The sequence below is a fragment of the Mus caroli genome, unplaced genomic scaffold (assembly GCF_978045245.1).
Source record: "Mus caroli unplaced genomic scaffold, Mus_caroli_1 scaffold_3, whole genome shotgun sequence".
Taxonomy (NCBI): Eukaryota; Metazoa; Chordata; class Mammalia; order Rodentia; family Muridae; genus Mus; species Mus caroli.
Genome location: NW_028227258.1, coordinates 44,289,764 through 44,316,665, shown reverse-complemented (window position 1 = coordinate 44,316,665; position 26,902 = coordinate 44,289,764). Strand labels below are relative to the sequence as shown.

At 40.4% G+C, this 26,902-nt stretch overlaps 1 protein-coding gene across 2 annotated transcripts; it reads left to right on the top strand.

The window, feature by feature from the left end:
- Dph5 (diphthamide biosynthesis 5) lies at positions 1 to 26,902 on the top strand. Of its 2 annotated transcripts, none has more exons than XM_021158212.3 (8): positions 1 to 298; positions 568 to 733; positions 4,764 to 4,888; positions 12,076 to 12,184; positions 19,832 to 19,952; positions 22,943 to 22,982; positions 24,451 to 24,554; positions 26,323 to 26,902. In XM_021158212.3, the coding sequence occupies exons 2-8, from the start codon at positions 599 to 601 to the stop codon at positions 26,532 to 26,534; spliced, it is 846 nt and encodes a 281-aa protein (XP_021013871.1). In that variant the 5' UTR covers positions 1 to 298; positions 568 to 598; the 3' UTR covers positions 26,535 to 26,902. The 2 variants fall into 2 exon arrangements, with proteins under 2 accessions (XP_021013871.1, XP_021013870.1); XM_021158211.2 differs by lacking the exon at positions 1 to 298 and adding an exon at positions 305 to 413.

Here is a 26,902-nt window from a genome sequence, read left to right as displayed (position 1 = left end):
GGTTGTTCCAGCCAGTGTGCGTCTGGAGGGCGATTGGGAACTATCGTCATCAGCCCGGACGCCCTTTGGGGATGTTTGAGCCCTGGCTTGCCGGGAGCGTGGGCACGCTGGGTCCTTTCCAGGCGCACAGCTGGACCCATTCCTGACCCTTGACCCCTGCCCCGGAGTCAGCTAGTCCTGGTGAGCCTTGCCGGGGGATGCGATTGCTCCATCGCTGGTTCCTGGAGGGGTCTGTCTTCTCCGCCTCCTGCCAGTCGTAAAGTGCTGTGAAGGGCTCTGCGCTTTACGGCGCCGTTAGGTGAGACCCGGAAGCTCTGTCCCTGATGGGCACATGGTTTGGGGACTGAATTATAGAAAGGCTGCAGTGAGACTTTTGAGGGACGTCAGCGAATCACCTCCGAGTCTCTAAGCGGGTAATCGGATCACACTTTTTAAAACAGTCATTCCATTATTTTCTAAGAGTATGCAGGAGTGTCGGACGCACGCAGGGTGCCACCTTGGTTTTTATCTTCATCCCTAGACTTTAGGTCCCCGGTGTTAGCTGACGTTTTTCTGTTGTTCACTTAGCTCTGCAGTCTCCCCATCCCTGGAGTTCGGAATGCTTTACTTGATCGGCTTGGGCCTGGGAGATGCCAAGGACATCACGGTCAAGGGCCTGGAAGTTGTGAGACGATGCAGTCGCGTGTATCTGGAAGCCTACACCTCAGTCCTGACTGTAGGGAAGGAAGCCCTGGTACGTGATTAAAGTCCCCAGGCCTCTGGGGAAGACATCTAGCTAGCGTCCGATTCTCCTACCCTAGACTGCACAGACTCTAAGCGTCTGCTTTTTTTTTTTTTTTAGCCCCTGTAAAACACACACCCTGTCCATTAAGATCTACTTCATACTCAGTGACTTGGGAAATGAAACGGTAGTTTGTCCTACTTTACAAGTCTAATTTTGTGCAGTAAATAAAAAAAAAAAGTTATTTTACACTCTTGGGGATAGTTATCAAATCCGTTATTTCATGAGCTAGCCAGAAATCCTTTCCGAGTTGAGTGCTAATGAGGTGCTGACACAGGCTTAATGAGTTGCTTATACATTCAGCAAGCAATCTGAAAGCTTCCGTCTTTGAAGTAGTTCCATAGGGAGCAGCGATCTCATTTTTTTGTCTGCGACATATCCAAAGAGACCTTACGTGTACTCTCCCAGGAAGGCTGTCATTCCCACATGTACATATAGAGTGACTAAGTAACCAGAGGATTTATTAGTGCGCTATATACCTTAAGCAGGGTAAATATGTAAATAATGAGTACAACAAGAATCTGCTTGATTGTCAAACTTAAAGTGAACCATATATTGAGATAAAATACTGATGTGTTGTTAGGGGAGGAGAGGAAGGGTTTTTTTTTTTTTTTTTTAATTGTCAAGTCTTCCATATAAAAGTGTGGACCAGAGAACTTCCGGTCATATCTCTCAGATTCACAACTCAGAATTTTGAAGGTTTCAGAGTTATGTTAAAAATCTTGAATACTAACTAGGCTTCTTCTTAAGTTGGTCATGAATTAGAAAAAAAAAAAAAAAAAGGTAGTGTCTAATGGTCAGTTTGACTTGCTGGCCACACGTGTCGGTGTTTATACTTACTTCAAGATGATAGAAATATGTCTTGGATCAGTGATCAGAAACTATAATGGATTTAAAACCATTTGAGAAAATAGATAACTGATTGGCAGGTTAATCGAATAGAATATTAAAAACAGCCAGGGCTACACAGAGAAACCCTGTCTCTAAAACAAAAACAAACAAAAAAGGAAGACAGGCAGTCGTGGCACACACCTTTAATCCCAGCACTTGGGAGGCAGAGGCAGGCAGGTTTCTGTTCGAGGCCAGCCTGGTCTACAGAGTGAGTTCCAGGACAGCCAGGGCTACACAGAGAAATCCTGTCTCACCCCCCCCCCCATACTAAAAAACAAAAGAATATTAGACAATAGCTTAGAGCAAAATTGGGATATAACTTGTTTTGCCTTGTGACATGTCCCTAGACAATTCCTGTACATTTAATTTCTTATAAATTGAGGTCAGGATGTGTTTGCCTTCTAGGCTCTCAGAACAGTGTCCATCACATAAGTTTTTAGACATTTTAGCTGCTAGCAGATATATTTCCAAATTTCTAAATGCTAGTTTCTCCATTTGTCAAAGAAAAAAATAACCAATTGAAAGTTAGATAGTATTTATTAAGGTGTATGTGAAAATGCTTTATAAATTATAAGTGTTAGTAAATATTAATTTTCAAGGTTTTCCCCTAAGCATAAATGTAATTATTAGGGGTCTGGGCTGACCTTACCTGTAAGTAAATTTTGTGTAATTTTTTTTAAGGTACCAGAACATCTGTTATTTCATAGTGATAAGTGTTGATATTTTTGGAACATTTATTTTGCTGTTTTGTTTATTTTCCTGACAGTGCTTGGAATTGAGCCCAGGGTCTCTCAACATGCTCCATAATTGCTCTGCCACAGAGCTACAATACCCAGCCCTCTATAGTTACTGCTCCCATTTTGTGGGATGTTCCAAAACTTGTCCAATATCATACAGATAGTGACAGAACAACATTCAAACTAAAGTATCTCTGAGTTGAGAATTATCCTTCCAGACTTTCATACATTCTCTCTGCCTTCTTAGCTTTAGATAGTAACTACACAAAGTATAACAGAGAAGTTATAGCAAGCAAAATGGTTTGGACTGTATCTTATTTTATTACAGACTTCTTCTAGTATTGTCTTCATGTCCTCTAGGTTCTTAGTTCCTGTTCTTCCCTGAGTGGCTTGCCACAGGATCCCATCTGTACCATCCGCCTCAAGTCACTCATTTATAAGTTCATGCCTTAGATTTCCAGTACAGTTGTAGAACCTCTTTCTCTTCAATCTGTTTTTCATTTGCACATTTTCTTGTTAAAACAAACTGAGTTTTTTTTGAAACTGTTGATGTATATCTTTATGAAGTCTGGTTTCAGCTAAAGATCATTATATTGCAGGGAAAAGATAGCTCTATTTTCTATAATGAACATATGCTTTCATTTTGTTAATAATTAGCCAGTCAAGATTATATAAAAGGCACATACAGATGTTGCTAAAGAAATTCCAAGTTTGTCTGTTCACTGTTGTTGTAGTGTTTTAATATAGTCTCCAAAAGAAATGTAGAGATAGCAGACCTGAGTAAGAGTTATCATTATTTTTGGTATATGCAACTTTAGCTTCCTTCAGGTAATTACTGTTGATCCTTTAAATCTTACGTGCTTATTTGTTGAATGCATTTGTACTTTATGTAAAAATGTATAAGCAGTACAGTCTGCAAGTGGTTCAGGGTCTGTCTGCATTATACCTAAGAAAACTTAATGAAAGACTTAAGTAATTTATGAAAGTAGTGGGAGGAAGAAGCTATAATATGTCTGTAAATAACTGAAATAAATAACCGGTTATTTAAACTGGTGTCCTGGAAACCCATAATCTAAACCAGTTCCTGAGCCCACATGGTAAAAGAAGAGAACCAACTCCTTCCAGTTGTCCTCTGCCCTCCATATGTAGGAGCCCGGATTATGGTTAGCATTACGCTGGTGGCATGTGGCTTCTTGATCGTTTTCAGGGTACGTTAGTTGAATAAAGACCATTGTACTTGGTATCCAGTGACCACGTGTGTTCTCTGAGATATATGGATGCAGTCGTCCTGGGACTGTAAGTTTTCTGGTTTCTAAAGTGGAAGTTAAACATGTAAAGAATAATGATTAAGAAAAAGGCACACAGCAAAAGTGAAAATAAAGAATGCATTTTTATTTTATCAATGTAAGCAGTGTTATTATGAGTTTCTGAAACAGTTCTATAGGGTGAGGTTGTTTTCTCGTCTGGGTAATAGATTTTATGTAGGTGTTAGAAATAATTCCCACATTTGGAATTGTAGCATTTATCTTTGGATACTTATTTCTCATGGATTTCCTTGTTTGATCAATCTTGGATACCATTACTCTTTAACTGTAGCATCCCTGCAACTTTTAATAACCCAGACTTCTCAGTGTGAAGGAATAATTTTATATACTTATTTATGCATCTTCTTCCATGTTTGAATTGCATGGGAACTCAGTTATAAGATTCAGTTATATGATCTTGCATAATATCATTAAACAGTATCATACCAGTTCACTGGCTCACTCTCCTACCTTTGTTCTCTAGAATTGAACTTCAAGAAATTAATTGACAAAACAGCTTGGGTGGGAACTTCCTTTGTATTTAAATTCATTTCTTTTCCTATAGTTATATAAGACTGTTCATTTTTTTGTGAACAGCTAAATTGTAATTTTTCTGTCATTTCTTATTGACATTGCCTTTTATTATCTCCTGCACACCAAAATTGGTAGAAACATCTGCACTACCATGTATCATTATTGCTAATGTATTCCATATTTTCATGTTTCTGGAATAGGGCTCATGAATACATATTCTCTGTTCATCCTTTAGTGTTCTGCCTAGTCTATTAGACACAAATTTAGAGGCCTCAGATGTTAAGAGGTCTGCTTTCTCTAGGGATATGATGCTAGCCCCAAAGACAGAGTTTAATTGCATCATGATATGGAGTGCTGGCTCACTGATGAGTTGCTTCGACTGATACGTGTTTGGACGGTTGCCAGTATCTGCACCCAGTTCTAGACAAAGATTGTTCTGCATAGGGTGTGTGTGTGTGTGTTAAAGCCTCGCCTGTATATCATTTTGATATTTTGATATCCTACTTCAATCTGTAGGAAGAGTTTTATGGAAGAAAATTGATTCTTGCTGACAGAGAAGAAGTAGAACAAGAAGCAGATAATATTTTTAAGGATGCAGATGTCAGTGATGTTGCATTCCTTGTGGTTGGTGATCCATTTGGGTAAGTGAAAATAGACATTGTGAGTTTCTATTTATCAGCAATGATTATTCTGCTCAAACATTTCTTTGTCAGGGCCTGATAAGTTTACCTGAATTTTACTTAAAAATTTTCCATGAAGAGTGTCTACTTGTTAAAAATGACATCGTAAGTATGATCCTAGTAAGCGTTAAGTCCAGCATTTGTTTCTTTTGTGCCTTTGTCTTTGTACAGGGTTATAAAGGTGTCAGACACCTTTAACTAGTGTGTCATTATTAAATAAGGCTCTACACTATCGAAAGTCAGGTCTCCATTTGCTTTGATAATTGCAGCCATCTTTGGCTTCCTTTGTTCTAGGCTTCCCCCGCCCCTTCTCTTTTAATAATCTAATATTTGGCAATAATGCTGTCACTTACTTGCCTTGGATTTATCATTTATCAAACCTCTGATTTCAATGTCCCTTCTCCATTGGGAGCACTGCTCCTCCTCATTACCAAGAAGATGGGTCTCTACTTGTCTAGTCAAGCCTCATCAATCTCTAGTGTCAAGCCAAACACAAGAGTTCTTTGTCTACAGCTGGTGACCCAAGATTTATGTCACAGATTTGGGGAACATAAGGACAATTAAATCACTCTGGGCCCACCATCAAGGATATTTCTCAAAACAATGGAGTTACATTGTTTTGCGTCTGTCATAAAGAAAATAATTTATGTCAGTATGCAGGGCCAGAGAATCTGTATGATTATTATATTTAATTGCAAATTATATTGGGAAGTCACTATAAAATATTTAAATTACTTTAGCCCCTGTCTAACATTGTTTTCTGTAAAATTAAGGCTTCATACTACCTTTCTCTTTCTTTTTAGCAATAGGATAATAAAAGGAAAAGAAAATAAAAAAATCTTATCCGGCAAATGTCTCCTTTTATATAGAATTTTCTCAGTAATACGTTGACTCCATCTGTTTAAAATCTGTGACTTTTATAGAGAAACTCCGGCCCAGACTTCCTAACATGGTGGTACTGCAGATCTTACAGTCACCTGATGAGCTGGCTCAGTCACTAATAGTGTCCATTTTACAGTAAAATTGCTGCTCAAAGCAAGGCTTCTAGACTGGTGTCAGCCCACAAATTTGCCAGGCTAGATGAAATAAGTAAAGAAATCTAGAGTAAGCATTAAAACTAGTCTAACCACTTAAAAAAGTAAAATTTGTTATCTACTGATATAATAAAAAATTGGAGTTTATACTTTATATTATCTCATTCACATTATATTTTTAAGTAGTTTTTTTATTCTAGAGAACTTAGGACTATATAAACAAATAAAAAAAAGTTTTCACCATATTCTGAGAAATACAACAGTTGGTTTTTATCTATTTATTTATTTATTTATTATTACCTAGATTTTTCATATTCTTTTATTTCTTTTTACTTTTAATATATTATTTTAACCAGGTTAATATATTCTGCCCCCTTTTCTTGGTCTGCATATAGACATACAAACTTTTAACTCATTTCCCATGTTATGGTCAAATATGTATGTGTAAAGCCTTAACAATGTGAAAACATCAGCTGAAAACTGTGCAAGTCCGTTATTAGCCAAATATGGAAAATTTCCCAACCTTTTCTTCAAGTCTGGGTCCTGAGAACACACAGATGCCAGCCAACACATGACATCACACTCTTTCACTCTCACACCTTAGATCGGGCTCCTCCCTTCACCTGTGTCTGTCAGAGGCCCCCACATCTGCAGCTCACGGCTCTCCATGAATGGTCCTTTCCCACTCCAACCTGAAGTTATAGTTCCACTTGGTAGATTGGGGTTATTATTGATGGCTGTATTCGTTACCTTATGGAACCATGACCAAAGTTCCCCAGGGAGCAGCAAGAGGAAAGATTTATTATGGTTCATGGTTTGAGGGGTTTCAAACTGGGGTTGCCTGGCCCCATGCTCTTGGGTATAACCTCATGACAGAGGTAGCAGGTGATAGAGGAGCGGCTTCATCTCATGCCAGACAGGAAGCTGAGAGAGAATGAGGTAGACACAAAAAGGGGCCAGAGACAAGATGCCACCAAGGACCTGTCCCCAGCACTCTGCTTCAGGTAGTCCTACCTTCTGAAATATGCAGAACCTCCCAGATAGCACCCCAGGTCGCTGGGGAACAAACCACAGTCTATGAGTCTTTTCAGGGGATACTTTAGACTTAAGCCCTCACTCTGCCAGCTTTCACACAGTTCCTCACAATATTTTACAATAACTACGTGCCTTTACTACATGTGGGTTTGTAGATAGTCCTTCATGTCTCTAGCTCTCTTGTTTTATTCATAATACTTGGCATGCAGTTGCTATTGATTAATATTAATTGAAGAACTTTGGAATAGTTTACCGAAAGTCAATAAAGAAAGACAAGCATATTTTGAACTGACAGTTACCTGTTCACCCCGATCTTTTTCATACACCTCCTGGGATATGAAGTTCTATTTTACTGAGTTGGCAAGATGCAGACTCATGGTTGAGTAGGAGGGGTCAACAGTAATCACGGAAAAAGAAAGAATTGAGTTTGGGGAAGTCTGTACAGAGGAGGGGAGAGAGGTAGAGAGAGACTTACCTATGCAGGGTCATATGGGAAAGCCTTTCTTTGAAGGTTCTACATAAGCAAGAGACTGAAATGGGGTCAGAGGCCTGTCGTTCCAGGCAGAGCAGGCAGAAGACTGGGGAAGGTGCTGAAGGCCACAGTGGCTAGAGCAGGGGGTGGAGGGAATAAGAAGGTGCTACACAGATACACAGGAGCTGTCCATCGCTAAGGCTTTGAAGGGATGAGGAATCTTATTTGAAAGACAGTGGTAAACCTTTGGAGGATTTTAAAGCAAGAAAAACCATAATTTTTTTAAAAAAATGTTTGACTTGCTTAGTGTGAGTAGATTTTTAAGGAGGCAGGGGTGTTTCTAATGAAGGAAGAAAGGAACAGTATAGAACATATTTAGAAGAAAGGCATTGTATGGATTTAATAGATAGGGAAAAAGAAGGAAAGAATTCTGACTTAAGGACTGGTTTTAGAAGCAGGAAAGCAGGTCATTGTGCTCATGAAGTCACTGATATATGGGTGGTATTTAAAGCTAGAAGAGTGGGTAGGATCCCCAGAGAAGACAAACCTAGGAACAAAAAAAAGCCCTAGGAAAGGTAGGCATTCTGTGCTCTGTGGCCAGAGCAGAGGGGGAAACAACAGGATGTCATTACAGAAGCTGGAAAAGATGCAAGTATGCTAGTAGAAGAATGTGCGTGAGTGGGTGTCGAGTTGGATCTGGATAAGGTTCTAAAGAGGCCTGCAGGGTGGGTGGTGGGAAGGAAGGGGGACAATGATGTGCAAAGAAAACTGTTGCTAGGCCGGGCGTGGTGGCGCACGCCTTTAATCCCAGCACTCGGGAGGCAGAGGCAGGCGGATTTCTGAGTTCGAGGCCAGCCTGGTCTACAAAGTGAGTTCCAGGACAGCCAGGGCTACACAGAGAAACCCTGTCTCGAAAAACCAAAAAAAAAAAAAAAAAGAAAACTGTTGCTGAGCAAGTGGCTTCCTGACGATTGCAGTGGTGTGCTTCATTCTGTGAATCTCTACTTTCCCTAGGGTACGTTTGTCATTGCTGTTAGACCATAAGTTTTACGGTGGACGTTTCTCAGGTGTGTTTGCAGTGTTGCACTATTTGAGGACTTGCTCATCTACCTGGGTTTGAGATAATCTCCTGCAACCCAGGCTACCATTAGTGTCCAAAACCAGCCTGGAGCTCCTTCTGGTCCTCTGGCCTCTGCCTTCCAGGTGTCATCCAGTTGCTAACTGTAGATTCTTTGGGACTGTTCCACTCTGTTTTGTTCCTTTGAAACTCTTTTAATTAATTTGTCCCATCTCAGTGACTGACTATCTAGAGCTTCGTGTTAGAGTAAAGTTTAAGTAATGTTTCCTACACTGTAGCTGCTGGGTTCCTGGTCAGATATAGTTGGAAACGGGATGTTAAGAAAGATGTCATTAAATCCAATTAGTTAATTAAATATGTTTGTTCCTGAGTTTTATTTTTAAAATGAGATCTCAGTATGCTGCCCAGGCTAGCCTTACTCAAGTGATTCTCCTACCTCAGCTTTCTAAGTGACTAACTGGGACTGAAGGCACATAACTACACTAAAATTTTGTCTCATTAGTCAGACCATGATGAACACATTCATTGACTTGCTGAAACCAGGAAAAACATGAAATGCAACAAGATACTAGCATTTTTATTACAATATGTATGACAAAATGTTTAAGTTCAAGCATCTTTCTGTTTCCTTGAGTGGCATGTGAAAAGGTGATGGGCAAGATGGGTTAGATAGGAGAGTGTTTACTGTGACAGCCTGGGAACCTATAAAGAGATAATTAAAAGCCATAAACTCCCCACTCCTCTTGGATCCAGGCTATTGAAAGGGAAGTAGAAATTAACCACAGGCCAGTGTACTGATTCTAAATGGTACATCAATACCCAGCTTAGACATGCGGAGATACCAAGAGTATCAGGCAATCTGTTCCTTACTGTCCATAGAAGGAGTTATCATTAAAGACCTTTCTAATGTTGGCTCTGTTTCATTATTCATTTTATATTTTAACATACACTGTAACTACAAATATATATACTGAATTTGTAATTTTTATTTTCATGCTGTGTATCTTTTCCTTAGTGGAACACGTGTACAGCTGTTCCTTTATTGACCTGTCCTCTCTGTGTAACATATCTGACCCGCATTTGGTACTCAATAGCTAACTGTCCAGTACACGGCGTCAATATATTAGTCTGTTCTGTTCAGCAATACAAATAAAGCTGTTGGTTTCTCCAAAATACATAAAGCTTGTTATACAAATGTGTACGGACATTCAGTTTCTTTTCTACAATTTGCATTATCTCTTTGTGGTAGATAGGTTTTAAAATAAAATTAAAGATCTGTAGATATAGACATTTTCTAGCATATAAAGCAACTTTCTTTTTTTTTTTTTTCGGTTTTTCAAGACAGGGTTTCAGAGCCAGGCGTGGTGGCGCACGCCTTTAATCCCAGCACTCGGGAGGCAGAGGCAGGTGGATTTCTGAGTTCGAGGCCAGCCTGGTCTACAAAGTGAGTTCCAGGACAGCCAGGGCTACACAGAGAAATCCTGTCTCGAAAAACCAAAAAAAAAAAAAAAAAAAAAAAAAAGATAGTCAAGACAGGGTTTCTCTGTGTAGCCCTGGCTGTCCTGGCACTTACTTTGTAGACCAGACTGGCCTCGAACTCAGAAATCCGCTTGCCTTTGCCTCCCGAGTGCTGGGATTAAAGGCGTGCGCCACCACGCCCGGCATAAAGCAACTTTCAAATGACATTTCAACTTATAATGTTTCTGGTAGCTCTTGATTGTTTCCATCCATTTTGAAACAGTAAATTTCCAACCCCCCCCCACCAGGTCCCCTCTGGCCCACTCTATCCCCCCGCTGCCTCCCCCCATCATGGTAGCATTGCTACAGATGCCTTCCTTCATGTACCTGGGTGTTTCCATCAACTGCATCATTTTGCATCTTTTTTTGAAATTGCCTTTAAAACAATTCGATATAACAAGTGTGCTGTTAAGGCAAAATGTCCTGACTAGTTCTGGTTATGTAGATCAGTTCCTACATTTGGTGGATAGTAAGCCTATCTGTGTGTGTGTTGTTTACTGATTATTTCAAATGAGTTTGTGATGATGATAAATTTTAAACTAGTTTTTCTTTCATCTATTTAAGTAACTCAGCCATAAGGCAATTTAAATAAAAAAAAATAACACCCTCATCAAATAACTAATTTACTTTTCCTTGTACTTAAATTCGGTAGTAAGATTCTGTTCAAGGTAGTATTAAAAACATTCTTTACATTTGACATTCTTGTTATTTTTTTAAACACTTACTATAAATGAAATTGCTGATAATTTTTATACTGGTTTTATTTTATGTTGTGTGATTGAACACAGGCTTCCCTGGTGGGCACGTTTTAATCTGTAGCTGGCTGCCTCATGGGGTGTAAGCCCTTGATCTGCCTACTTGGTATGCATTGACCAGTTGACAGATTCTGCTTATTTCTAAGTACTTTCTCAAACATGCTAATGTTGCTTTCCCCAGTAGGGCTTAGCATTTTTATCAAGATGACAAAAACCTCTAGTAATGCCATTCTAAATTGATGTGAGATTACATGTCACAGTATTCAATTTATATGTACATAAACTCCCTTCCCCCACACCACTGCCAGCCTACTTAGGTATAATCACACATTTCAAAAAGGAAAGTTAATAGTCAGAACACACACACACACACACTATATACAGTAACCAGACTGAAAGGACCTACAGATGGAAAGATTGCACATAATTATGAACTCCAAATGGGATTCTATCAGGCAGAATTTTAATACATTGAAGGACCAACAGGCTGTGAACATGTCCCGTGTTTTACCTGTAGTTTTAAGATATGAAAACAAATCCCAGTGGGGCAGAATTGGTTTAGCTGCACCACGTATAGAACTGTAAAGGGGAGAACTCAGTCATGTAAGTTGTTCCACTTCCATGTGGAAGCCAAACATTAATGTATAGAAATAGCTATTAGGATAACTGTTCCCGATGCCTGGGAAGAGTCCTGGGGAAGGGGCTGGAGTGATGATGGTCGGCACTGGCACGGGCACTGGCACGGGGCGAAGTGGAGACAGAGCAATTCTAATAACTTACAATGCAGAGGAAACTGTGGTTGGTGACAATTGGATATTCTGAAATAAATAGTAAAGGAGAGTCTGAGTATTCTGAACACAGGAAAATGATAAATGAGGTAATAAGTCACTTTGATCATTACTCATATACATGTATTGAAATGCCAGTTGGATTCATTACTAACGGCCAGCTAAAGTTTCTTAAAACTAATCTAAAGAAGTCTGAGACAAGAATCAAATTGCTGAGTTTATATACTTGAAGCATCTTTAGCAGATATCAGGACATGGCATGTCCCTTTCTGTCAGTGCTGCCATTGGAATTCCATCTTGTGAGGGATGTGGATAGACGAACACTGCATCCCTAAAAGACCCAAATAAAGGACCACTGCAGGTGCCTAGTGGAATCCGAGGAAGAACAGTTGTCTCTTTGACTTGAATTCATGAGTTGGATGGAAGATTAATGCCATTCACTTAACTCAACCTATTTTCTCACTACAGGGCTACAACACACAGTGATCTTATTCTGAGAGCAACAAAGTTGGGCATCCCTTATCAAGTTATTCACAATGCCTCCATAATGAACGCTGTAGGCTGCTGTGGTTTACAGGTAATGCCACAAAGGAAGTGTTAGATGGAACATAGCAAGAATGTTCTGTTTCCCTGTAAGCTATTAAGTTGATTTTATTGTTATTTCATGAACTGAAAAGCTTAAATTTTTGAGAATGTACTCTTCATCAATATGCTGGATTTTTAAATACTGTTTCCCTATAATTTATTATCTTTCCTTTCTTGCAGTTCTCTCTCTCTTTTTTTTTAGCCCTTTCTTTCAACAGGCCATATAAACTTAGCTACAGAATTATTTTAACTTTATGTAATCTTGTACGTACATAAAAAGGAAAGATTAACCACATTGCATTAAGTATTCCTAAACGCTTTTTGTGGTCTTTCAGTGACCTCATCAGTACGGTCGAGCCTGAGTTTTCCACACAGTATCCCTTTCTCTTTCACTGAGAGCAAGTGATGCTGTGTTTCTTAAATGAATGCGGAGTTGTAAGCCAGTGATGAAGGCATTAAGGCCGTGTCACAAGTGCTGGTGTGTGGTTAGTTACTTTAAACTCTAACAGTTGTGGCTCAGAGAGCTGGAAAGAGTGCTCTATTGATGTTTCCAGGACTGAGTCTTAAGCTGTCGGCAGCCACTTCCCCAGTATGGTATCTGTTCTGATGCTCAGACCCGAACAATCCATGGCCGCTGTGGTCCCTGCATAGTAGGCAGCAGTACCTTTTAAGAAACTGTCTATGAGGACATACTCAATCTCTATGGATCTTAATAGGAAAAAAAAAAAAGTGCATCTTAGCATCCATGAAATAACGCCTTTCCTGATATATCTTGCTGAAATCCATCACCTCTGGCTGGATATTCTTTAAAAGATACATTTGGTACCATGAGATAGACCAGTGACTATGCCTCCAAGTGCAGCAGCCTGAGTTCTAACTCTGGGACCCACCCACATGGAGGAGGGAGCGCTGACTCTTGCAAGCTGATTCCCATGTGCATGGTATGGCATGCCCCCTCTCCAGTTCAATGAATGTTTACAAAGAATGTTAAAACCAGCTACTTGTTACTTCGGAAGAAATCTTAGTTTTATTGACTAATTAATACACATAAAACATTTACACGAGTCTGTTTGGTACTTAACCCCTTGGTCTTATTTATTACATGTGCACTGGTGGAAAAATTTGTATGCTTTTTGTTTAAAATGTACACTACAACTCTTGCCGGTTTGTCTGTATAGTTGAAAGCATTTCTATATTGGAGCAGGGCGGAACTCTAAAATGTTAATGCTACAAAGAACGTGCGGGGTAGAGAAAATGGACTCCTAGAAATGTTTCTGAGTTGGTAACAGAGATGGAATGAAAAGACAAAAAATAAACTAAAACAAAACAAACTTCCCTTTGGGCAGTATAATACCTTGAAAGATTTAATGGTTACTAAAAACAAAACAACAACAACAACAAAAAAAAACAAAACAAAAAACCACACAAGAAGAAATAAATTAATATGTGATTAAAAAAATGACGCAGAAATTCAGATTAATGGTGTATACACTTTTCATATTGGTTTTAATTTTCGGCCTTGTGAAGAAAGTAGCCCTTTATTGTGTTTCCCCACAAGTATTGTTTTTTTTTTTTTAATTTTCTTAAACATTAAAAACCAAATACCTCCGACATGTATCTGTTGTGCGGACTAAGGACTATATTTGCTCGCTCTGTCCTTACAATCTTGAATTGTTTCAAGAGGTGACTGAGGAGGTCTGTTTGGGAAGGGATTTGCTGTGAGATTTGACCGTTTCCATATAAGCCCCTAGATTGTATTTATGTTTAATATATTGCTTTAAAAGATTTAGCTTTCATGATTGACTATGTCTTTCTCTAGACAGCTGTGACTCTGTCCCTGTCTTATGTCATAGTATCTGTCTGTGGAATGATAGCGTTTGTGCGGAGCCGGCTGTGCCCTGCTCCTCTGCAGAGCCATCTCGAGCTCCAAGAGCATTTACATTTTAGCGAGTACTCAAGTGCTGCTGCATATGTAGGACACGCCTTGAGAACCACCAACACAAGCCAGTAAAGATCTTAGAAAGTGAATGTATTGACTGAGAGAGCAGACGCTGGTTACCGGAAATACACCTGCCAGATGGAGAATGTTAGCGGGCTCTTCCTTATGTTCTCTTGCTTAAGATTGTAAAGGGAAGTAGGTTTCACTTTTGGGAGGTGTCCTGACATCTCTGAATGCTTTGTCACAATTTCAAAAACAGGCATCAAGTTGTTGTAACGAAGGCCTGCTTGGAGTGCCGTGGAAGACCTAGCAAACATGCCTCCTGTCATCTTCACCTCAGTGCAGAGGAGCTACAGACTCCTAACCCAAGAGGGCACAGGCTTTTCCACTGTCGGTGTGTCGCCCCTCTGAAGCTGGTCTATTTTTGTTATTTTCTGAAGGAGCTGGCCAGGACTGTTCAGAATTAGAGGAGTCTACTGAGACTACTGCGTAGTCTCCTTATCGTGGTAGTTGATTGGACAGCGGGAGATTGTTGTTGGTCAGTGTTATTGATGGCAGTGGTGGGTCATAGGGTTCCGTACCACAAGTATCATCCTTAGTGAAAATTTCTGTTTTAGAAGCTTACAAGTTAGACATCCATTCAGCAAATACTGTATCTCTACTCAGTGCCTGCTGGGTAAGCGCCTTCGGATGCAGTAATGAACCTGTCCTCCAGGACCTTGCGGATTGTAGTCTAACTTCCTCATTCTTGTGAAACACTTCCACTTTCTCTGGCTGTTGTGAAACACTTCCACTTTCTCTGGCTGTTGCCTAAGTATTGCCATGTGTTCCTTTGTTTATATAATGCACGTCTACTCGAGAAAAGTGTATATTACTTTCAAAAAGTAACAGCCTGTTTTCTGTTTTCATCCCATGACACTAATACTTGTTACTGTTGATGCTGTAGTATTCCTACTGTTAGGCTTTCCAGCATCAGGTAGCTTCATTGTGGTCTAGGACACATGTATGTACTAATGGATGAAAACACAGCACCACAAAGGGACACTGAGCTGGGTAATGAAGAGAGCAGAGCTCTGCATGGTCGTCGCCACAGAACTCACTAAGCTCTGTCTTATTATTTAACAACTCATTAGCATAGTTATTAAACATTTTCTATTCCCATTAACTTTGTTTTTTAATTTTTATTTAACTTTATTTTGATTTTGTTTCTATTTTAATTTGTTTATTTTTATTTTCCTTCCGTGTAATTTGCCTTTTAATTTGTGTGTGTGGTGGGGTGCATGTGTGTCATAGTAAATACATATAGGTCATGGGATTATAGGTTCAGTCCTTTCACCATGTGCATCTCAGGGGCCAAAGTCAGGTCATTACAATTAGAGAGAGGCAGGTGGCTTTACCCTCTGAGCCAGCTTGCTGGCCCTTGGTTTAATGTTCTGAGACATGGCCTGGTTATATGGCCGAGGCTGGCTATGACCTCGCCATCTCTCTACCTTAGTCTCCCAAGTGCTGGCATGCCATGTGTACCACCGCAGCTCCTCTACCCACTGTTTTCCAGCACCGAGTCATTGCTCTTTTTAGCTTGTGGGTCTCACTGAGCTGTTGTGCTCAGATAGCTTGGCAGATGCCTCAGCCACGTGCAGTGTCGGGGGTCACAGGTGCTCTCTCCCACATGCACTGTTGGCGGTCACATAGTCACCATCAGTTCTTTAGCTTACTCACCTTCACTTTCCCCATTGCATTTATCACAGCACCATAAAAACAGCCTATGCAAAACCGGTATTTCCTGAGGCAGACTGCTTATGTGTCTTCTGCTTTCCAAATCTGTTATTGTCTTTGAAATAGAATGCTTTATAGTTAGTCCACAAATGGATTCCCACTTACATATGAAATCAAATATTTTTATAGTTCTTCTGTGACATGTCATAGTCAACATATGTACCTCATGTGTAGCCATATTTATAATCTTAGTATCAGCAAAAATCAATGTAATATCAATGAAATAAACTTCATTCTGGATAAGAGCAATGACAACAAAATGTCTCCAGGATCAGTACTCTGAACAGACAAGAAAACTAGTCGTTCTTGAGTCTGTGGGTTTGTGGTAGGCAGTTTGGGCTTTCTGCTGACTTTGCTTTCTCTTCATGTTCACAGATTTAACCTACATGTGGAACCTAGTGGATTTCTTTCAGCAAATTACAATTTCTAATCTGTGTATATATATCACATTTAAGAAAACAGTAAACCACAGAAAATATTTTAAAGACAGGATAACAAGTGTTACATCCTAATAGAGTAGACTTCTACAGAGTACCTGTACTGGGTACTTGTACTGTACATGATGGCTCAGGAGGTAAAAGCGCCCAGAACCTACAGTGTGGAAAGAGATCCAACTTGCACAGGTGGTCTTTGTGTGCCACATGCATGTCTGCACATGTGTGCATACACACTAAATAGATGCATAAATGTAACAATGTTGAGTCTGGACTTGTGAGTAGATGGCAGTGGTGGTGGCAGTGAGGTGACTTTGAGGCTGTCAGAGCCATTCAGACAAGTGGTGTCAGGGGCTCAAAGCAGTGGAGAGCTGTGTGAGTAGTCAGCATCCTTGGGACTTATGCAGCTGGAGTCAATGGACTGGGTGCTGGGGAAGCTATCAGAAATGTGAGCTGCAGATTAGAGGCAAGCCAGGTATAGCTCCTCTTTCTAGGTAATTGTTTAAGACACCCTGTTACGTAGTCCATCCTCATTCTTCCCCGTGCTCACCCCTGCACCTTCATCCCTTTTTTCTCTTTAACTTTCACTTCACAGTCTGTCTTTCTGGACTCTTTCGGGTGCTTTTTCTCTGAGTGTGACAGATGTCCTCTCAGAATAGGTCGTGTCCACGTGTCATATCAGCAGGGACGGGTTACAGCCTGGTAGTCATCTTTCTTATGCATCCTCTCCCTCCGTCTCAATAGTTAGTACCTTACACGATGGCTGGTTGGATGGATGAAGGGTTCTGTCTTCCTGATTTTGTTTTTCTTTTTTCTTTAGCAAAACATGATCCAGTATCAAGTTAGATTGGCTGCTTTCTCTCTAAGTTATTGCAGATGAAAGCAGATCAGATCTATGATTCCCCTAGTATTTCTGAAAAAGTAGCTGCTTTTGCAGTTTTCCAACTTAGGTTTAAAGCAGTAACATTGCCAGATTTGAAACAATAATATTGTCGGGAAGGATGGTGGTAGCACACAGGCCCGAGCTGTCAGACAGCTGCTGTTCAGGCTTCTGCAACCTTAATTCTTGCTGCTGAGATTTGCTCCAGTTGCTTTTTACAGTTTACTGGTAAGACCTTCCGTTGTGAAACGCAGAGAGCTGATCTTTCTGTTCTTTGAGGTACTAGCATCTCAGTGGTGAAACTGTTTGCATAATGTTCCAGCATTCATTGAAGAAGTTTGCACCCTTGCCACAGGAGGCAGAGTAGCCACAGTTATAAATCAGGGTCCTAAAGGCAGTGCCTAAGTGAGATGGGGCAGGCAGTTCACAGTCTTTCACACAGAACACTCCGTTCTGTTAGATGTGACTAGCATCCCAATTCTCTAGTCAAGGCTTGCTCACTCTCTCTTTGAATAAAGAACTTAGCTTCCTTGCTTCCTTGGTTTTGTTTCCATGTTTCTTTAAATGTTAGAGCCTCTTAAGTATATGAAAATACAGTTTTCTTCTGAAGGCTTTTATGGGATAAGTGTTTCAAGTTTGATGGGAGGTGATAAGTCCCCTCTAAGATGTCTAGTTGAACTTGTACTAAGAGTAGTTGTGCATATTTAGTATTTTTGATCTCAGCTAATAAAGAGAGCAGTTTGATTTTATCAAGACATAGCAGTTCAGAACATCTTCATTTAGTCATGAACATTATTACATCATATACTAAGCCCTAGCCGTGTTTCGAGGCATAACTGGGTACTCAGTATGCACTTGAATATTCAATCTTTACAAGGATTCTGATTATGCTCACTGTGCAGGAAGGTCCTTTCCAGATCCAAGGTATCATTTGATTTATCACTGACCTCATAGCTAACCAGAACCACTGTGTGAGCCCAGAGCCTTTGTCAGCTCTGTGAGCTATCACCTTTTTCACTGGGCCAGAGATTCATTTCCTCATCATTTTAAACATTTGTCTACTATGTTCCTTGCACATAGTAGGTGATTTATAGTCACTCTTTGTTGGGTAAATTGGTTTCACACAGGACAGAGGAAATCCTGCTAGACAGGGCAGGAAGTCACCACCTGAATACTTGGAGCAGCATGGTCTTTGTACAGTGACCTGTGAACACAGCTCTTACAGCATGTCACATGTAGCTTGGCTTCTCTGAGGATGATTTGTTTGGATAACTTTCAAATGGGCTTTGAGAATAAAGCTCCTTAATAGGTAAATTGGAGTCTGTATCATACTAAGGATGTGATGACCATCCCTTCAGGACTCAAGAAGTGACGTGACTGTAAGCTTGTAAGACCCCAGTATACAGAGCCTGAGACCTGTTAGCTGCTCTGGAGCCATAGGGAGGGATGCCCAGAGTGCCCCACCTTTTCTCGCTTCCTTCCTGTCTGCTTTCTGGCATCTCTAGCCACAGCTTCTGAAACCCAGGTGAGAAGGAAGCTGTGGTACGGGAAACAGCATCACCAGCGCCTACTTGGGACCCAGCTCCTGTTTACACAGAAGAACACAAGGCTCAGGAAAGTTAAATGCTTTCTAATCTGTGACCTGTTTCTAGATTTTCAACGTCTATGCTTTTGTAATTTCTTATAAGTCTTATTAAACTGTTTAAGAATTGAGTCATTCTCTAACTTTAGCATTGTGCTTTCCTGTACATTGTCTTGGAAAACAGATCTCTTTTGTACAATGCCCCTATAAACACTATTATAATATTAATATGTAACTTCACCATGTGAATAATGGTTATGTGTCAGTTGATCCCATAGCTGGGGATGGGTTGTATTGGCACTGTTCCTGCACAGCTAGCGAGTTACAGATCCAGCCTCTAAAGCTTCACTGTGCTTGAGTGGGCTAGTGTAGCTCGTGCTTTAAAAAGTCAAGTTTCTTGGTTATAGTGATAGGGAAATGAGGTGAACTACTGGGGTGAGATGGAGATTTTGAGAAAGGTCCTTATCGGTGGACTTTCACATGAAAGGCAAAGATATTATTAAATCGGGAGGGTGTAGGTTGAAATCAGTAGCAGGAGTGAGTATGTGGGTTGTGATTTTATTGAGCTGATATTATGGATAAGAACCTATGTTCAAACCTAAGTTTGTGTATTTATTTATTTTTAGCTGTGTGACCTTAGGTTAGTCAATTGTTCTTAGTCTTATCAGTGAAAGGGAATATTAAACTTTTGAAACCTATTGTAAGTCCTGAAAGCTATTTTTATTTCTGTGTTCTTTTTTTCTTAGGTTTGATTGATTGATTGATTGATTTTTAGTTTACAATGTGTATATGGGAGCAGTAAGATCATGCAGTGCAGGTGCCCACAGAGGCCAGAGGGCTGACTTCTTCCTGGTGCTGGAGTTGCTGGTGACTGTGAGCTTCTCAGCCTTGGGTTCCCTGCAAGTGTGATACTAGCAATTGACTGCTGAGCTTTCTCTCAGCCTAAACCATGTCTTCAGCCTGATTTCAGGGTTCTTGACCTAACAGTAGTGATTGTCGTATCATTAAGTACGGTTTTCTTTTTCTAGTTGTACAGGTTTGGAGAAACAGTTTCTATTGTGTTTTGGACGGACACTTGGCGACCAGAGAGCTTCTTTGACAAGGTGAAGAGGAACCGGGCCAATGGCATGCACACACTGTGCTTACTCGGTGAGCGTTGGGAAGGCCTTAGAAACCCACACAGTGCAGCTGTCATAAGTCTCCTATGTTCATTTTGTGATAAGAACTAAAACTAAACCTAGTAAATATCTAGGTAGGGGTGACAGGGAAAGGACACAGGCTAGCCAGTGTATGCACTCAGCGCTCTTCAGATGCTCAGCGCCAAATACCACATAAATCCATGTCCATGCTGAGATGCGCTGCTCCCGAGTGTAGCCTAGATCCTTTACAAGAGTCTGCATTTACAAGTTTGTCCATAGTTCTTACAGTTCAGCATTTATTCTTGTCACCAACTATTCTGCTGCTTCTAGGATATTGTGCATCAAAATCACAAAATGGTCCTTCTGGAAGATACTCCAAGATCATTTAGTCAGAAGCTGTTATGCAGATGATGTTGAATACTGAGCTTTTCCCAGTACCGTTCATTTACAGGACAGAATCCAAACGCCCCACAATTCCCAGCTCCCTTCACTGTACTGTCGTGCCCAAGGGTTATTTCCTGTGTAACATAGATGGCTGGGACTGCCTTGTGCAACATGATAATAGTCCTGCATTTCAGATGCGCGTGGGCTTTGCCTTCTAGCAGTGATCACAAGGTTCAACATATCACATGTCTCAGAGCCTCTGCCAAGCTTATATAATCTAGAAAGGAATACTGGGAACATATTCATGTTTCTCCAGATGTCCAGAACATAGCTGGCATCTTAAATTAACCTTGAAATGATATTTAGAGTTGGAACCAGAAGATAAGATCCTAGTGTCTTTACTTACCAGCTAGAAAATAATTGAGAAGCAATTCTTGGCTTTTGCCTTCATATTGTCAAATTAAAAACGACAACAAAACCATAAAACAAACCACCCTTCCTCATGAGGTTGTGAGAAGAATGCTTCTCAACCCAGTTGGGGTAGAGTTCTTTATTATTCTATTTGTATGTGTGTATATACATGCCACAGCACATGTGTGGAAGTCAGAGGATAACGTGTGGAATCAGTTCATTAGCTCTCTCCTTACACTGTAAAGCTCCTGTGGATCAAACTCACACCATCCTTGTAAGCAGCAAGCATGTGTGTTTGCTTAGCCATCATACCAACCCCAGTCCCGGTCAATCCTTTTTTTTTTTTTTTTTGGTTGTTTATACTATGATGGTGGTTGAGTAAGAATGGCCCCCATAAGCCCATGCATTTTAGTGCTTAGTCATCAGGGAGTGGGAATCTGGAAGGATTAGAAGGATTAAGAGGTGTGGCCTGTTGGTGTGGATATGTCCTTACTGGAGGAAGTGTGTCAATGGGGGTGGGCATTGAGGTTTCCCCATTGTATCTTCTTCCTGCTGCCTGTACATCAGAATGTGGAATTCTCAGCTACTTCTCCAGCACTGTATGTGCCTGCATGCTGCCGTGCTCCCTAATATGATGATAATGGACTGAGCCTCTGAAACTGTTAGCAAGCCCCAGTTAAGTGCTTTGTTTTATAAGAATTGGTCCTGGTGTTTCTTCATGACAATGAAATGACTCAGGCAGTTGTTGTTTGCCTTATTAAATTTCATTTATTTATTTGAGTATGGAGTGTAGGGTGTCAGGCTTCCATATTCTCAAACCTTGGATCTCATCATTTAAATTAGCATGTAGTTGTTGAATGCCAGCTATGAGTCTGCTCTTTGGGGATTAGGAAGAAAAAGCTTAGTGGGAAACTAAAGAATTTATAATTTATTTAAAGACAAGATGTAAGTGATATTGTTAGAGGTTAGTAGAACATTAGTTACATACATATTTTTAAGTACAAAGCATTAGAGTGGAAATCAACAAAGGCTGCATGAAATAACTGGCTTAAGCACTGGTTTCAGATGGACCTGGGAGTAGGTAGTAGGGGAGCAATGCCCACATTCTCAGTAGACATCTGTGGTTACATCTCTTTCAGTAAACATGTGACGTTTTACAAGTTCACGATGAATGAGTTAATAGAGGTGTTTACCTTAGTATTGAAGACATCATTTAAAATAAAACATGGTTTCTACTACTAAATTGTATCTGAGGCCATTTTTTTCAATAACTTTCATTTTTTTATGTGCCAAGCAAATAGAACTATTAAATAATATTTCACATTTGGGAAATCCTTAACATTAGTACCACAAACATTGAAAACCAGATAAGAGGTTGATCGTTGTTTTAATTTCTAGGTAAACTTTTTAGTATTTGTCAATAAGGAAAGCTTTTGCTATCACTTTAGAAAGTTGTAGAAGCCTGTCAGAGACTCTTCAGTTGTAACATATTTATTTCCACAGAAACAAACTTTGGCTGAACCATTCATTTTGCATGTAAAGCAGGAAGCAGCTGTTGACCTTGTGTGAAGTTCCTGTGAGGACACAGAGCCAGTCTGGCTTTTCAGCATTTCCAAGTAGTTCAGCCAGGCAGCAGTGGGAGTGTATGCTAAGGCCCAAATCTTTGCCATGGGGCCCTGTCAGACATCATGAGTACAGTGATTGTGTGCAGGTTGCTGTTGTACCTGGTATCTGGCATAGACCCCGGAAGCCCTTTACTAAAGTATTCATTCCATATCATGGTATGTTGTACCCTTTGTAAGAAAGCAAACATTTCTTTTGAAAATATGTTAAGAATCTATTTTTGACCTAGGTGTCATCGTTGGCTACTATAGTCTGATGCCTGCAACACAGATAAGTGTAGGAGTATAAGCTATTAGCTATTAGGCAATGCACATGCTGCTGTTAGCTAATGCTTTCCCTTATCTTTTCCAGCAGGAACTAGATCCCTGCAGGGTGGTGTCAGGGCAAACTCCTGTTTGCTTTCTAGCATGGGGCCTTTCCGCAGCCACAGGCTTCCACTCCTCTCTAACCTTAGCAGGAAAGTAGCCACACACAAATCTGAGCAGACACCACAAACTCAAAGATCTGCATTTAGAGGGCTCTGGAAGATGAAGGATTTGTGGTAAAATAACTGAACTGAAAGAGGTGTTTTACTCCCTACAGATATCAAAGTGAAGGAGCAGTCTCTGGAGAACCTCATCAGGTGAGTCTGCTGACGGGGAGCACTTCTGTTTTAATTCGCCGACAAAGTCCGTGAGTTCTACTTCAATTTACCCAAGTCTATAGATGCTTGAGAAATGAGCTGTCAGAACAGTTCCACCGTGAGTATTTGCCTCATACAAAAGAGAGAGCGGGGTGATCGGGTGAAAGAAACAATAGAATTCATAGCTCCAACACTGAGAACAGTGACGGGCAGTTAATGGTCACCCAGTAAATGTGGGTGGAACCAGTTAATGCGTTGGGAGTTCAAACCCTTGGCTTTGAGTCTGACATCAGCTTCTGCTTGCTGCTGCCTTTGGGCTCACTCCCTCTGTGTATGAGGATGAGGTGTATGCCTCTCTCAGTGAGGAGGCAGCGTGGACTACAGCAGCTCCCTCACACATGCCAGTGAGCACCTGGAATATGGCTGATGAAGCTGAGGAACTCAAGGTTTCGTTTCATTTTACACTAGTAAGTTCAAAACCTTCAGGCTGTTTGAGACAACTTTACTATATAAATCTATTTTTAAATATACTTTTATTCCTTGAGAATTTCATACATGTGTACAATATATTTAGTTATGCCCTCCCTCCAATGTATCCTCAGAAGTCTATTTTATGACCATATATTTTATATACATACTAAACATTTCTGATAAAAACATAATAATGAAAATGTGCTGAAAGTGCCTCTCAGATTCAAAGACTTGGTATAAAACAATGTTTAATACTTATTTATAAATTAGATATTCAAATCTAATGTTGTGATTATTAGATTAAATATGTTTACATGTTATTAAAACCAACTTTGCCTCTAACTGGCTCATGTAGTGCCTGGAGCGTTTGCCACGCTTCTGCTGGTTAGTATTGACTTGGAGAATTGTTGAACAATAAAATGATCAGTGCAGACTGAAACTTTCAGGACCTCTCATTTTTTTGTTATTGATCATTTGGTAAACTCTCCAGGCTTTTGAGGCATGCAGAAATAAACATATATCACTGCTGAGAATTTTTAGATCTTGATAGTTCCTTTTCTTAGAAGTAAAAAGAAAAAAAATATAAGAATATATTAATACAAAAATGGCTAACATGCTCTGGGTCCTGGGTCCAGACCCAGCACCATGAAAATAGCAAACCCTGAAGCATCCGGGTGTAGGCTGCCTCGACTCTTGGGATGGCTGTAGCTAAAGCATCACTTTTAATAAACATAACCTTGATTCAGATGTGTATCCTTGTCAGAATGTCCATCTTGCTGTCATTGCGGTGCCATTGGGGACAGCTCAGGTAGAACAACAGAAAAAGTTTAAGAAACTCAGTCACTGGACCCAGACTTGGTTTCTACAGCAGTGGGTATCATGTGAAGGCTGCTGAGTGAGAGCTATGCCACTCAGGAGGACCTAGGGAGGACCTAGGGTGGACCTGCACTGAATGCTACACCGGGAAAGAAGGCTGACATCTGGCTTGTGCTTACAGAGGAAGAAAGATCTATGAACCCCCTCGGTACATGAGTGTGAACCAGGCGGCCCAGCAGCTTCTAGAGATTGTTCAGAACCAGAGAGCACGCGGGGAGGAACCAGGTACTTAGGGCCCGTGAGAGCCTCCTGTTATCCCTGCAGATACATACGCCATATTTGATACACACGCAGACCACACTTAAGCAGGGCCAGTGCTTTTACCTCCTTACTTATTTCTTGGTGTTTGTTTGTTTGTTTTTTATTTAAAATCCCACAGGATTCAAGCTCTTCAAACTAAAACTGTCATAATTTAAATTCTTAAAAATGACTTCTTATCAAGGACTTATAATCAGATTTTATGTTAAAATGCTAATGTATAAATGTTTGATAAAATAGAGAGCTAGGTACCACTCATTTCTAGTCTATATTATCTGTCCTACATAAATACAGTTATTCTGCTTTTTTCCTGAACAACACTGAAATACAGAATAGTTTTCTTTAGGATAAAGACAAAAGTTTATCTTGCATGCCTAATAGGTAGACCAAGTGTGTGATCTACAGTACAGTGTGTCTGGACTGGACTGTTTGCTGAGAACAGCTTGAATGGTCCTATCTCATTCTCCTATGGGCACTGTCTTTTGAGCTCCTGACCGCTCTTGAAAACATGCATTGAGGTAGTTTTGAGCCATCATTCTCTATTTTTAAGTCTCTATTCCGTGTATTTATTTTCATGTGTGTGCACACTTTCCCTAGTGTACATGTGGAAGTCAGAGGAAAAAAATTTGAAGAGCCTCTTCATTCACCATGTGGGTCCCAGGAATCGAACTCAGGCCATCAAAGCATGGCAGCAAATCCTTTCCCTCCAGGGAGAGCCTTCCTGCTGGCCCCGTCATTGCATTTTATCCCTGCTGTGTTTCTTTCAGTGCCCTCTTTGCCTTGTATGAATCCTGTCCCACTTCTTTTTAATTCACTTGTCAGTGAGGACAGCTTTCCTAACCAAAGGATAAAAGCAATGAGAAGTCAGCTCTCCAGCTGTAGCACCTAAGTGAATGATCATGAAAAGAAAAGGATCTTTTTCCTGAATTTAAAAGCCTAAGTCTCTAGAAATGCCTGTTATTTGTTATGCGATCTATAGTTCATGAAGTTCTCTTGTATTGTATTAACCCTTGTTGGTAGAACTACTCTATCACAGCTACCACTTAAGATATAAAACATCTTTTAAAATTAAAAAAAAAAAAGTGAAGTTAGTATTTAATTAGATGGCTGAGCAGAAACTCACATCAGTGAAGTTTTCTGAGTCTCCTAATTTTGACTGTGTCTTGGTCAGTATAAATGTATGTCAAGAATTTATTTAAAATATAAGTGTGTTGGGGCAGGAGGGATGGTTCAGTCCTTACAAGCACTTGCTGTTCTTAAAGAGGCCCCAAGTTAGGTTCCAAGCATGTAATTGACTGGTTCCCAACCACCTGTAATTCCAGCCTCAGGGGATCCAGTTCCCTCTACTGCCTTCATGGGGACCTGTAAGCACATACATGCATGCATACATGTGTGCATACAGCAACACACACACACACACACACAGAGTTAAACCGAAATCTTTATAGTATGTGTGTGTCATTAAGATGTACACTCAGAACTTGTTTTAGGATAAATATTATATCATTATATGGAGTATAAATATAGCTGTTTTTTTTCCCAGTTGTTAAATCATAAGCTTGGGTTAACCTTTGAAATTCCAAATGGTAACGTGACTGGTCTGTAGTGAATCAGCAGTGACATTTCAGAAGTCAGGGCGTGCACTGTTACTGTGAAAGTTGACTAAGGAGATGGATGCACTTGCTGAGCTGACGTGCTGCTCTCTGTCTCCCTCCCAACCCCCTTGTTTAAACAGCAATCACTGAGGAGACACTCTGTGTCGGCTTAGCCAGAGTGGGAGCTGAAGACCAGAAAATTGCAGCAGGCACGTTACAGCAGATGTGCACAGTGAGCTTGGGAGAACCACTGCATTCTTTGGTCATTACAGGGGGCAACCTGCACCCACTGGAGATGGAGATGCTAAGTCTCTTCTCTATACCGGAATCCCAGAGTACTGATGGACTCTGAACATGGACATTTTCTGTTGTCTCACGATCATTTCAGTGAGATTGGGGTGTGTGTGATATTTATATGACAAATGGCATGGCTCTGTCATTTATGAAGAAGATATAACCGAGGTGACCAAGAAGAAGCAGGTTGAGCGACAGCGTTTGGTTTCCTGCAGCAGCTTCCCCCATTCCATCGTGAGTTGCCTACTCGTCAGGGTGCACACACGTGGGCAGACGGAGCTGAAAAAGGGAACCAAGTTGATGCAAGGAGGTGGGGACCAAGAATAATGTGAGGAAACAAGACAATGAATCATTTGAACTCTGTTTTTCAGGGACAAAGCATCATGAATCGGCAAGAAAAGCAAATAAAAGATTGCTAACTCTTCA